This window comes from Morone saxatilis, unplaced genomic scaffold, assembly GCF_004916995.1.
Source record: "Morone saxatilis isolate NCDOM2014 unplaced genomic scaffold, NCSU_SB_2.0 Contig22, whole genome shotgun sequence".
Lineage (NCBI taxonomy): Eukaryota > Metazoa > Chordata > Actinopteri > Moronidae > Morone > Morone saxatilis.
This window is the reverse complement of record NW_023339785.1, coordinates 21,047,563-21,060,768: the sequence shown is the minus strand read 5'-3', so window position 1 is coordinate 21,060,768 and position 13,206 is coordinate 21,047,563. Positions and strand designations below refer to the sequence as shown.

The 13,206-nt window shown below is 39.1% G+C and overlaps 2 protein-coding genes across 2 annotated transcripts in view; both read right to left on the bottom strand.

Moving 5' to 3' along the window:
- cnot7 (CCR4-NOT transcription complex, subunit 7) overlaps positions 1 to 5,165 on the bottom strand; it is an 8,425-nt gene extending 3,260 nt beyond the window's left edge. Inside the window, exons 1-6 of the mRNA XM_035669121.1 lie at positions 4,935 to 5,165; positions 4,069 to 4,192; positions 3,771 to 3,964; positions 3,011 to 3,172; positions 1,709 to 1,853; positions 1,439 to 1,549 (exon numbers count right to left, since the gene is read on the bottom strand). Of these exons, the coding sequence (XP_035525014.1) occupies positions 1,439 to 1,549; positions 1,709 to 1,853; positions 3,011 to 3,172; positions 3,771 to 3,964; positions 4,069 to 4,185 (729 nt within the window). The 5' untranslated portion in view covers positions 4,186 to 4,192; positions 4,935 to 5,165. The remainder of the gene's footprint in view (positions 1 to 1,438; positions 1,550 to 1,708; positions 1,854 to 3,010; positions 3,173 to 3,770; positions 3,965 to 4,068; positions 4,193 to 4,934) is intronic.
- Positions 5,166 to 7,889: 2,724 nt separating this feature from the next.
- mtmr7a (myotubularin related protein 7a) overlaps positions 7,890 to 13,206 on the bottom strand; it is an 11,625-nt gene continuing 6,308 nt past the window's right edge. Inside the window, exons 8-14 of the mRNA XM_035668686.1 lie at positions 12,675 to 12,784; positions 11,726 to 11,851; positions 11,268 to 11,317; positions 10,988 to 11,188; positions 10,598 to 10,732; positions 9,991 to 10,117; positions 7,890 to 9,872 (exon numbers count right to left, since the gene is read on the bottom strand). Coding sequence (XP_035524579.1) covers positions 9,528 to 9,872; positions 9,991 to 10,117; positions 10,598 to 10,732; positions 10,988 to 11,188; positions 11,268 to 11,317; positions 11,726 to 11,851; positions 12,675 to 12,784 — 1,094 coding nt within the window. The 3' untranslated portion in view covers positions 7,890 to 9,527. The remainder of the gene's footprint in view (positions 9,873 to 9,990; positions 10,118 to 10,597; positions 10,733 to 10,987; positions 11,189 to 11,267; positions 11,318 to 11,725; positions 11,852 to 12,674; positions 12,785 to 13,206) is intronic.

Below are 13,206 nucleotides of genomic sequence, written 5' to 3'. Positions count from 1 at the left end.
AAAAACGAATTATCAGGAAATTAGGAAGAGAGAGAGAGAGAGAGAGAGAGAGAGAGAGAGAGGGAGAGTTATGTTGTTGAGGAAGAGGAATGTTTTCTGTCTTCTCAGGGTGCGTCACCGGTTAACTGATTGTTAAAATGATTTTGCTGTTGAAGCTTTAATTAATGACTGCTGAGAGCATTAGGGACGCTCGTCCCGGCTTCCAATATTGAATCCTCTGATACACTTTCACATCAATTTCATCATTTAAATGTTATTAGGGAGTGAATTCTGGTCCCTGTTTCATAATATCCGTCTGTGCACAAGCACTGAATGACAGGAGATTCATTTGAGACTCTCATTTAGCTCCTATTTGCTCACAGGCTGTATGGTATGAAAAACATTTTGCTGTATATTCATTTATTCATGCAGCTGTACAAACACTGAAAATATAAGATTCTCACTCTTTTCAATAAATCATCTTCCAGGACCTTTCCAGGACATTTTCTTTTATTGACAATAGAGGACAGCACTTGCTCCCAAACGGTCATATAATTTACTGGTAGTCTAGTATTGACTTCTTTTTTAACGATGCAGAGTTCATGGTAAGTGTCTTAGGTTTATTACAGGTAGGTGATCAGTGTTTTTATGTGGGACACTCCGCGTTAGCTCCCTTTCGTTGCGCTTGGCTGTTCTCACCACCGCCGATATTTCTGCTGCGGCCTCCAGTGAACTGGCTACAGTTTACTTTAGTTTTCCTATTAACATTATGGCCAATGCCGTAACCATTAAAATCAAGTAGAATTTATCTTGTTTTACAGAAAATTTGGCAAGTGAGGAGGTTAAAATACAAGAAAATATTTCCAGGACAGCATAGATTATTTCCAGAGTTTTTGGTCATTTTAATTCCAGGTGTTTCCATGACTGGAAAACTAGTCTCTAAATATCCAGGTTTTCCAAGAAGCGTGGGAACCCTGTTACTGTTTGGTTGGTTTTTCTTAATTTATGTTTCCCTGCTCGCACCTTGAGAAGAAAATACTTTTTTATAAACTGGTCTGATATGTGAAGAATCCCTTTCATTTTCAATTGGCTCTTGAAGCGTTTATTAAAATGATTCAGCCCATAAGAAATAATGACTGTGATAATAAATTAAGGTGATCATAGTAAGCGGTACGAGACATTTCTCTCTCTCTCTCTCTCTCTCTCCCTCTGCATGTTTTAGCTTGCACTGCTGCAGCTTTATGTTAATCTGACAGCATTCAATTCACACTTGTGCCACGTTGATAGTGATACAGAAATGTTACCAGGTCAGACCTAGTGAAGATTATCGTTGTGATTTTGACATAAATGTGACCTCTGTACTTATTCAGACATGAGACCTGCGTTTTAAAGTGCCATCAGATTAAGGAGCTGTAAGGAGCTGAAGAAACACTGGCTCTGTGACACCCCCCTACCCTACCTCTCTCATCTTGAAGAAAGCCATGCCTGTGAGTAAAGAGTCAGAGCCGGCCTGATGCTGTGGTCCGATCCTCTCCAGCTCCAGTTGCTCAGCTACTTCCTGCAGCCCGCCCTGAAAACCAAAACAGCCACTTAAGATCCAACTTTCTAGTCAGATAAAACCAGAGCGTCATACTCACAAGAGATCACTACAGAAAACAAAGTTGTTTAGCTTTAAATGAATAAAACAGGAGATACTCTGTGCAACCTGCTGAAATATTTATTTAAATACCTTCAGGTTTTTACAGCTCTTCATGAGGTACTTCACATCGTAAATGACTGGAAAGTATAAGCGAAGAATTTCAAAGAAGTCCACCTCCTCCTCGGGCAGGTTTGCGTTGGACAGAATCTTGATCAGGTATCCAAAGTCATAGCCGCTGCAAAAACATACACACAAACACAGGCACAGCTTTCGTTTTTTTTAAGAGCACACAGTCGGAGGCTTCGAGAGATTCTGTCACTTCCAATCTGCCACGAAGCAAAGATAATTAAAGACAGGATGAAGGTTTTTTGTCTGTACCTGCTTGCCCCTATGTCAAGTGTACAAGACAACTACACATGCAAGGATTAACTACACAAAGTCATTATCCAAAAAATATCCTGTGATTCGGGACTTTACAAAAAAAAACATCCTACTAATCATTAATGACTAATAGGAACTGAGAAAAGATGGATAAGATAGACCAAGTATCCAATAAGATAAACACCAAATTCACAAGAAAAAAAAAACTAAATTAAAGAAATCCGATGACAAAAACAACAAAGAATATAAATTAAAAACATCATAACATTAAAGCCTGTTGGTAAAGGTGTGTTCTAAATACCTGAAAGAGATGACAGTGGCGTTTCAAACCTAAGCTTTGTTTATTTTCCAAAGCCTGGTTACCTTTAGCCTCAGTTTGCCATGGAGACACAGAGGGAAACTGAGTACGAAATGAAGATGTTAAGCAGCAGAGTGTAGAAAATACCGTCGAGAAGTCGCTTCGTCATTACAGACCAATATAACAAAACAAGTGTTCAATACACTTGAGCAGCAGTTTTTTTTAAATGGCAAATTTTTAACAGGATATTTTTTTTGTTTTAACATGTTTGTAGGCAAAACGATCACAGTTCTGCGTAACATCTTACCTGTCACTAAAAAACAAAAAAATCTAATCAAAATTAAAACATTTTTCACGTTCCTTCTGAAATGCCACAGCAAACATCATTAGTAAACATTTAAACACAAGAGGATTGTCTGTGTGCAGACATGACAAGATATAACATACATTGAGAAATATGCTGATAATATGGGAGGGGGGCATTGGATAAAAGATACTGTGTATTATATATATTGTATATGTATGATGGTGAGCAAATGTGAACAAAATGAACACAAAATGTTACTGATAAGTGCTTGTTGTCGTCAATGTTACGCCTGTGACACTTTGTGATATCTGTAAATGTTCCAATATTCTCCAAAGAGCTGTATGCAGCCGTCTACAGTAAAGCTGGAACAATTTAAACCTGACTGTACTCAAAAACAGCCACATACCTGTGAAACGACAGCCACTTGACCCCATCGCAAAGCACCACTCCTGACGTCATCAGCAGCTCTGCAAAGTACAGAGTCTCGATGCCTTCGTCCTCGTGCTTCTTGAACTGAATCCCTGAAGTGGTCAGGAGCTCAATGGAGTCCTGTGCGTACATATCTTCTCTGATGACAAAGACCAAAAAAACCACTGTCATTATTTCAACCACAAAAGACAGTCAAGTAGGTTTGAGAGCCGCAAACGAACTGTTATGATTATAAAATATAATCTGCATTTTGACAGGGCAAGTGTGAGCAACACAGTATGAACACTACATTCTCACATCTAGCTGAGACACTCCTACATTAGCTGGTACAACCACTATAGTGGACAAATGAAGAGATCGCAGGCACATCGGTATCCTAATCGCAGCGTATATGTTGTCCGTTATGTGCCGATATTTAAACGTTCCCGGTATATAATGTAGAAAAAGTTGCTTACAATACGGTCGTAAGCAGCACAGTTAGAGAGAAGCCCTCAGGAGTGTCAAATAGAATTGGTTCAGTGTTGACGTTATTTAACACGTAAACATTAATAAAGTTATTGTGTAAGGAAGCCTGCTGAGTACTTTTGTATGAAGATATCAGTGGATGTTGCATTCAGATCTGTGTTGCCAAAACCTTCAGTTTCCTGTTAACTGACATAAATAGGTGCCACAGATGCATTCGAATGCCACACAAGATGCGAAAAAGAGTGAGAGAAGCACAAAAAAAGCCCTCTTACGTGAGGTTAAACTTAAAATTGAACTGCCATGTGGATGTCCCCGGAGGGTATTCTCCTTGCTCGTTCATAAACGTGAGGCCCAGCTGGATTATCTTGAGCAAATCCACATTGCAGCGCAGTAACTGGTACTGGTAGTCGGCGTTGCTCCTGAACTCTCCGATCGGTCTGGCTACTACACCGGGAAACTCAGTGTCCTGCAAGAAGACAAGACAACTCACTATGCACAACGACAAACCTGCTCACGTCGGGACGGTTTTTTTGGAGCTTTTTTTGGGGGGGTCTTTCGAGCACCACTCACCATAGCGATGTAGTTGTATTTACGGATGACATGTCGGATCCTCTTCAGCTCCTCCTCCAGGTTGTTGGCCCAAACCTCACATATTTTTTGGCTGTGATCCACAGTAGCTGCGGGCATAGTGCCACTTCATGCAAAAGACAAAACAGAAACACACAGAACGAACGCTTCAAAACAGAGTCATAAAGCAACCTGCTGACCTGTCACAGAGATAACAATCAGAGGTGGAAGACAACACAGATACCCAAGAAACACTCACAAACCATTCCGGCTCACCAACACATTAAGGTCAGATTGTTAATTGCAGGACATGCAACCTGCTCTGGCACACAAGATCCCAATGCCAGTCTCATTATTTTGGAAGGGGAAGCGAATGCAATCTCAGATGTTAAGGCTGAACAAACCTTTGCATGAATACAGAGGCACATGTGGGGGTGTGGGGGGGGACAGCAGCTGGTATAAGGTTATGATAAAGACACACAGGACCGTGCTTGGCTGGCTGTTCACATTAGCTCGTCGCAGGCAGGTTTTCCAGCAGCACTTTGTTTGTATTTTTTATTATTTTGTTGTTGTTGTTGTTGTTGTTGGGGGGGGGTTGTGGTAGCTAGGTTACCTGTAGCAGTTAGCAGCAAGGCTACAAGGGCAGCTAACATGGAGCAGGGCAAGTTGGGAGGCTCTCGGGGTGGGAAGGGACACTTCTCAGGCAGATAGCTCGCTCGACGGGTGAGTAAAAGTGTGTGCAAGAGACGAAAGACACACACATAAACACACGCACACATAAACAGACACTCGGCGGCCACTTTGATAACGCATTGAAAAAATAAAATAAAAATAAAAATAAAAATCTCACTGCAGCCTCGTGAACTTACCGTTCCCCCAAAGCAGGCGGTGTGTGTGTGTTTTTAAGTGTGTAACGTTACTATCTGCACAACTGTTGGTTTGTTCTGCGTTAGTGTGCCGGGGTTTGTTTTGTTGTTTTTTCTCTCTCTTTTCTTTCCTGCCGCTAACTTTTAAATAGTTTATATTCAGTAATGTATCGATGTCAACCTACGGCTGCCATCATAGCTGAGCCTGCGACGCGACGTCATCACGTAGGGCAGGAGACGTCATGTGCGTGAGGTATGTACGTTTGCATTCGTTCGTCGAGAAAAAGGGGAAAGGAGGTGATAAGATTGAGGTTTATCCCCCCCGAAAGAAACACATTTGTGTCAGTATTATATAAAAAATACAATGTGAAAGAATTAAACATTTATTCTTTGTCAGGATTCTGTAAAAAAAAAAAAATATAAATATATATTTTGTTTCTCAAACCAACCATTCAGTTAAAGCTAGAAGCCAAGGATGTGATACTATACTGTGAAAACGCAGCTGAAAGTGGAGCCAGGTTCTGTTATATTATCCTTTTTCATTGTGATGCCTTAATGTAATATACTTTTTGACTTATGTCTGTTAAAAGTGACAATACAATTTAAAAAATAATTATTATTTCCTATTTATTTGTTCATAAAAATATCATAAAAGGAACATTTAAAGTTGTATTTGTTCATGCACCTGCTTTAATAACTGAAAAAAGAAAACATTTGAGTGATAGAGGAATAGGGTTACATTTCAAATGTATGTTTAAATTAAATATGTTCAAAATTTAAAGAAGTACATTACAAAACTGTGCATATGATTTACCCCAAACCAACAGATTTGTGTCAATATTTGTTCATATTAATAATACATAACAATAAATAAATTAAACATTTCTTTGTCAGGATTCTGGGAAAAAGAGGATCATTTTGTTTCTCAAACCAACCATTCAATTAAACTAAAAGCCATTAATACTATATTATGAAAATAAAAAACAGAAAATTCAGGGATTGTCAACTCATTAATTTTATTAGGGAAATATCACATCCACAGTGTTATTTTGAACCTTTTAGAATTTAATTTAGAGTACTTTTATCTAATCTATAAACAATAAAAATGTGTTAGTATGCATACAATATGAACGTGATCTTATTGCCTATTATTCTGTTAAGTTACTCCTTTAATTAATTGATCAAGTCTTGTTCTGTCTCAGTTTTTAAATGTGTTATAATGCCTTAATGTAACTTATGTCTGTTAAAAGTGACAATAAAGTTTTTTTTAAAAGTATTTATTATTTTATTTGCTCATAAAAATAACAAAAAAGTACAATTTAAAAAGCTGTATTTGTTAATGCACCTGCTTCAATAACTGGAAAAGAAAACGTGTTTACTGAGAGGAGTTAAATTTCAAATGTATGTTTAAATAAACAATTTAATTTAAGAATTTATCAAGAGAAACGGTTTAACTTTTAAAAAGATCCTCATAAATGTTCTTATTTCCTATTATACATACACTATTACATATTTTTCCATATGAATTACCCTTATTTAATATTTGACTATGCCACTTTGATTTAACACAAAATGGCAAAACAAACAAACAAACAAAACAAAAAAGCATTTTCGATCCACAAAGTAAAATTTGTCTTTGCTTGTAGATAATAAATGAAAGCAGATAGCTGGATGAGCCACAGAGCACCAGTGCTGACAGTGCTTCAGGGTCTGGCTCAAGGCCAGTACAGCTGCACAGATGTTCATAAACAACAGGGATTGATGCTTTTCCCTAAAATGAAGGACAGTCTGTGCTGCCATTGACTGAACCTGACTGATAATGTAATACAATCTGGTAGAGGTCGACTAATACAGGTCAACATTAAAAGTACTGCTGTAGTTTGTAAACAGTTTGTAGACATACATTTAAAATCTAAATTAAAATTGTTTAACAAAGTTGTACATTTCTTGCATAAAGGCTTTTATATTGTGAAAAAAGGGAAACAGGAGTGATACACAGCTGGGTTTCAGTCCTACTGGTTCGAGTAAATATTCTCAAGAAAGACAAACTGTGCAGCTTATTAGCTGTTTAGAGGAATTCAATACACAAAACCTAGAATAAACCTAGATTTTGCATATTGTAAACTGAGTCTGCGAATGATAACATTCTTAAAGGGTTGGTTCACTCAAAAAACCCATAATTTCTCACTTATCCCTTATATTGTCCAGGGATCAATTTATTGGTCTCAGATATTTCTGCCTACACAATCTAAAATTACATTTAACATTCAACAGCAACATATTTTTACCATAGGTATTCCAGTTGCTCTGTGAATGTATATTAAACCTAGGACTCTTAAAGAAACCATTTATTACTTATTTTCCCCATTGTTGAAAATTCAGTTTCTTTTTTTAAAACATAAATTCTATTCTAATACATCTACCTATGCTGTGCATACTGTATGTACTGAATCTACAGTAGACTCTGTCATATCCACCTACCCCCATGTGCATAAAGATACCTGTACGTAGAATATTTATTTCATCTGAAATTTGCACCATTGTCTACAAATGTTTGTTTATATATATACGTATATATATGTGTGTGTATAACTGTACATATTAGTCTGTCTTTTTTGTTTAACTTGTTCTGTTTATTTATGCTGTTAGTCTGCATTTGTACATTGAGTCAAATTCCTTGTATGTGCACACATACCTGGTCAATAAAAGTGAATCCGATTCTGGTTCCTAATCCACAGATTACACTGTCAGAACTAGTAATGCCTATGAAAACTTATTTTATCCAGAAATTTAAAACCCTGGGAAAATAAAACAAAACCTATCCACTACATACAACTAAAGATATCAGAGTTTTTTTGTTGTTGCAATTTTGGGTGCATTTACCCTTTAAAAAAATAATAATAATAAACGTCAGGGAAGAACACAACCAAGAATTATGAAGAAAAGATGATCGACAATAATTTATTTATTTCAAAAGAAAACACAAATTACACAACTTTGCAGTTTGACAAATTTGGCTCTTATTCCACCTGAACAAACAAAGCTCTTTCTTTCATACAAGATCTGAATTCATTATGACTGGACACAAGTAAAAACATGCATTAAAGCAGTCCAAAAAAAAAAAAAAATAAAGAAGTCATAGTACAAAAATATGTTAACATGCTTTTCTCGATAACTCTGCATTGTCCAGTTGCGGTATTGGAGTGCGCCTAATGTGTACTACACTATTAAAGTCAGCAGTTTTAATTTTATAGTCAAGGTGGCACAAATACTCCGATATCCTGTAAGATCAGTCGGTATATTTGTTTTCACATGTTCCCCTCTGCTGGTTCAGTGCTCAGTAGCCATATTATTTACTCTGTGCACTTTATACCAGCGGACAGCAGATTCCCTTTTGTAAAAGAACTTTGGATTGAAATATTATGGACAGAAATGTATACGGTTTCCTTGTGAACGCTTATTATTCACATCTTGCAGTGGAAATATCCCATGATATTGTGTATGCAGTTAAAATACAGGTGCCAACCACATTTAAATCACTGGTTATTGTAGTGTAATGACTCCAAACACCCAGCTGAGGTCACTGTGGCGTTCTGAGGGAGTCTAGTACAGTCACAACATGTCCTTAGGGGTACAAAACACTGCTACATTTCCATTTGAATCACAGGATTACTGCTGCTCTTTCCAGGCCAGACTGAAATCTTGAATCCAGACTGCCTCCGAGTAGCAGCGACCATGAGGTGCGACAGCATTTAAAAACAGATATTAGACAAAACAACCAAAATACTTTATGGAAAAAGGACTTGCAGAGATAAATGTTTGCTAACACTGCTACAAAGATGAGTCATTCTGAATTACATTTAGCAGCACGTGTCGACAGCCTATAATCTGTACACATTTGACATATCCTTGATGAGCTTCAATGTGCTGTTTTTCTATTTGTTGTCATTATTTGATCTGTTTAATTCTGTTCCAATTTGTTAAATAATTAACAGTCTTTAATATCAATGCACCTAAAATAATGGTTTTGTCTCTTTGGAGCTCTGTTATTGTTTCATGTTGCTTAATAAATGCAATATCAAAGTGCTGCTGACTATTTCAAGTCCTTGGTGTTCACATTATAAAGCCAAATGCCTAATTAATAAACTAAGTACATGGAAGACAATAGTAAAAAGCAAGCATACACAGCTAAATTGCTCATCGTTAATTTTACGAGACGACACTTTCTTTATATCTCTGTGTCTCCCTGGAAGCATTTAACTATGTGTAAACTCTGTGTACACTCTTATGGTTTCATTCTGCCATCAACAGACAATAATCTGCTTACTTTTATTATCTTAAATTTCTTTTAGCGGGGTAAGGAGTAAAATGTGGTCAGCTACAGTGAACAGCTACTAGTATGTATGTGGCAACAGGGAGAATCTGCCACACTACATGCAAACAAAAGTACAAGTCAATTGTGTAACCCTGAATAAGACTTTTCACTGAAGTTAGCCAATAGTTGGGGTTACTTGGTGAATGTAAAAGGAAGTATTTGTTCAGTGGCCCCATGGAAGGCTGGTCGGTGCGGCACCTTCCACCAAATGCTACACTTGCTCAGGCAGCTGAGTAGGCAGCCTCATCGGAGTCTGGATCCCTGGTGCTGTCCTCGCTGAGGGGCGAACGGCAGCTCAGGTCTGCAATCCCCGACTCCTGGTCGCTGCCGTTGGAGAGGTTGGATTCAGATGTTTGGTTCAAGTCCTTGGGTAAGAGGATCAGGCTGCTGTCTGGCGTTTTGGGCTGACAGGGGCTGCTGGTGAGGAAGCCCCCGGTGTAGTCCTGAGGGGTGTTGGCCAGACTGAGATCGTCACCGCGAGCCCACGCTGTAGGGCTCTTATCAAAGACGGCTGCTTTCTGGGTGACACTCCTCCACCCTTGCTCCTGCTCCAGTTGAGCAATTTTCTATTGATAATTTAAGACATGAAGACTACAGTCATCTTCTATAACCAGGAAATAAAACATGACAATAGTTGTTTTTTTTCCTGATGAGAAATAATGAGCAGTATGAATTCAGTCCTACCTGCTTGTGTGAAGCAAGTTGCTCCTCGAGCTGCTGCGTCTCCTCTTGGATGGCACTCAGGTAATCCTCCACAGACTGTCGAGGATGCATCCCTCGGTCAAAGCGGTTGTACAGCCCTCTCCAAAACCTATATGGAGCAAGAGATTTCAAACTCTAAAATTAACACATTGTCAACTCTGGTTCCTTCCTTTGTTTCATTTACCATTTATATGCATTTACATCACATGTAACAGGACAGAGGTTCCCAAACTTTTTCAAGTCATGGTCCCCCACAATAGATGCACATTACACGTGGACCCCCAGTTTGAGAGGATTATGTCTTAAGGAATCCCATACGAGTATGTTATTTTAATTTTTAGATTTCATTGTCAATTATCAAACTTGGATCATTATAAATTCAAATCAATAAAAATGGACAACCCTATTTCTTCTCTTGTTGTTGCAACTTCCAAAAAATGTGACAAATCCTCTGCTGGGGATCCCCTACAACCCACACAAGGATCTATATTGGTACCCAAACCCAGTTTGAAAACCACTATAATAATAAGAAATACATGTGTGAACTAGATTTTAAACTTGTGTGTTGTTACGGTTTGTGAGAACCTACTTAAAGCAGTAGGGGGCGGTAGATGGCCGGAGGAGCCCCTGTGTCTGGCTGTGGTCTGGTCGGTACAGAGGGTTGATGTAGTCTGCCTGGTTCGTCCAAAGATAACTCCACAAAGAGTGAGTCCTCTCACGCAATCTGCAGGAATGTCAAGAGGCAGTCAAGGGAGAAAGACAGGACCATAAAAACACGATTAATGGGTTTCTGAACAAAGAAAGGTTTTTGTTTCTAGCATAGAGTGGTATATATTTGCATGAGCCCTGTGATGTAATATACTGCTGGCTGTCACTTCTCTTCAGCAGTCAGTCTTCTCTCAGAGCGACCGCTCTGACCAGATGTCTGTGCCGTGAAAAGGAAAAGAAAGTGATGGCGGGCTGCAGGTATAAATCTCACCCTAGCTCTATCCTCTCCCGCTGGTTGTTGCCAATGAAGTTGCCATACTGGCAGGAGTAGATGTGGCTGTGAATGGTGATGAGGAACCTCTCGTTGAACTCAAAGGCACAGGGGAACTGCTCCATAAGCTGCCACACGCACTCCAGGAACTGGTCGATGATGGGAGATACCTCTTTAGGGTCTCCAACCAGGTGGTTGCATCTGGAGAAGAGGGGAGGACCGTTAGATCCAAACAAAACCTTTAAATCATAGCTGCCATGGTTGTATTTTAGAGTCAAACCTGTGAGAGAACTTGTGTCCAAATGAGATCCAGTCCTTCTCAATGAGAACCTAAAGAGCAGAAAACACATGCATGTACTAAAACACAAGCAGGACCAGAGTTTTGTACACATTGAATTCAGTTTGCCAAGATTAAAGGTTCAGACATAGTTAAACCCTGCAGAATGACTGAACCGGTTCACCCTCTGTGTGGGGTCACTTTCCTCTAACTTTTGAGGAAATTCTCCAAAAGCAGGCTTCTTTATTATAATCATTTTCCACAGTTGCTCTCGGTGGATTCCAAGTTAGCCTGCACAAATCCTTCTGATCAAAGCCTCCTGAGCTCAGTATCGTCCACCATCAGTCAGAATGTGATGGATATATGAATATGAGTGTACCAGTGGGGCATGTGACATTCACAGTGCTACTTAAAAAGGATGCAATTCTACAGTGTAACATACAAAAAGGTTCAGTATGTACCATGAGTCCTCTGAGGGTCCTGTAGTAAGGATCCAGCAGCACACAGGCCACTGAACACACCTGGGCAGTGCGGTCCCAACCGTCCGAACAGTGAACCAGGACACTGACTCCCTCCTCTGCAACAGCCTGCACACACATACAAATACATAGTCAGTGCAGCACCGCAGCACTATCAGGATAACAAAAGGCAAATATCAGCATTAATCAGAGTAAATTGTAGCCAGAAAGGTCCACAGTACACATTTTACAGCTTCTAAAGAAGGCCCAGGGTTAGGGAAATTTAAGAAATGCCACCCATTCTTTCACCTCACACACACACACACACACAACTGTGCTTTAAAATTAATTAGTAAATAAATCCTACAATGCATGACTGAACAATGACAGCAGCTTAAACAAAACTGCACTTTAGATAGGTCTAAAGTTTAGGGAAACAGATTTGTTATGATATTATACTTTATTATAATTACATTGTATTGTGAATCGTTTCTTCCTGATGTTCCTGTTTTTATGTGCCTTGAAAAGCCTGACACAGCTGGTTGTGGTATTTTATCAGTAATTAAAAGCACTCTGTTAACTGGCAGTTTACCAGAAGAGAAACTGCCAGTTATCAGATCATTTTTGTTCCCCAGTTGTACCTTTTAGAGCACTTGCTTCTTCCTGTTCGGCTGCATACAAATCCTTTCTCTGTCTGTTGAATAGATTCACCCCAACCATTCCCTAAAGCCAACCATTACCTTAAACCTACTACACCAAGAAGATTGGCTATTTCTATATGGTTATTCTTAATGCCCACAGGGTTAGATGTCTTAGGTATAACTATCAACTGAGTGTACACAATATCTGTTTCACACATAAAAGATATAACACACAGAAACACGCACATACACCTAAGCTAATACTGAGTGCAGTGGTGAAGCAGACAGCAGGGATTAACCTCCAGACTGACCTTGGCGATGAAGATGCCTGCATCCAAAACAGCTTTGATGTGCTTCAGCCAGCCTGAGCTCTCCAGACCTTCCAGGAAGTTGGACATGGAGGGGGAACGAAGCTCACACACTGTAACCACAACACAGCTGTCTCACTGGCAGGAAACATGGAGCATACCTGATAACTGGACTTTATTAAACCTCACATTCACTTACAAATCACTAATAATCCCCATGACAATAAATCCGTAGAGAATCCGTGCATGGCATGAGATTATGTGGGTCATAAGAGTCCGTTTATTATTTCTCAAAACAGATTTCTTTCTGTTTCTCACGTGATGGTTCATTTGGACCCCAGTCAATGTTTCTAGTCACGTTAGCAGCGTGGCTCTAGGGATGGCAATGTCTGTCGTTCGGTCGGTCTGACTAAAACTGAAACAGATCCACACCTGTTGAATAGATAGCCATGACATTTTGAAAATGTTCCCCAGATGATGAATCATGACTGACTCTAGGGCCACCACGAGGTTCATTTGTGGTGTTGAGTAAAAC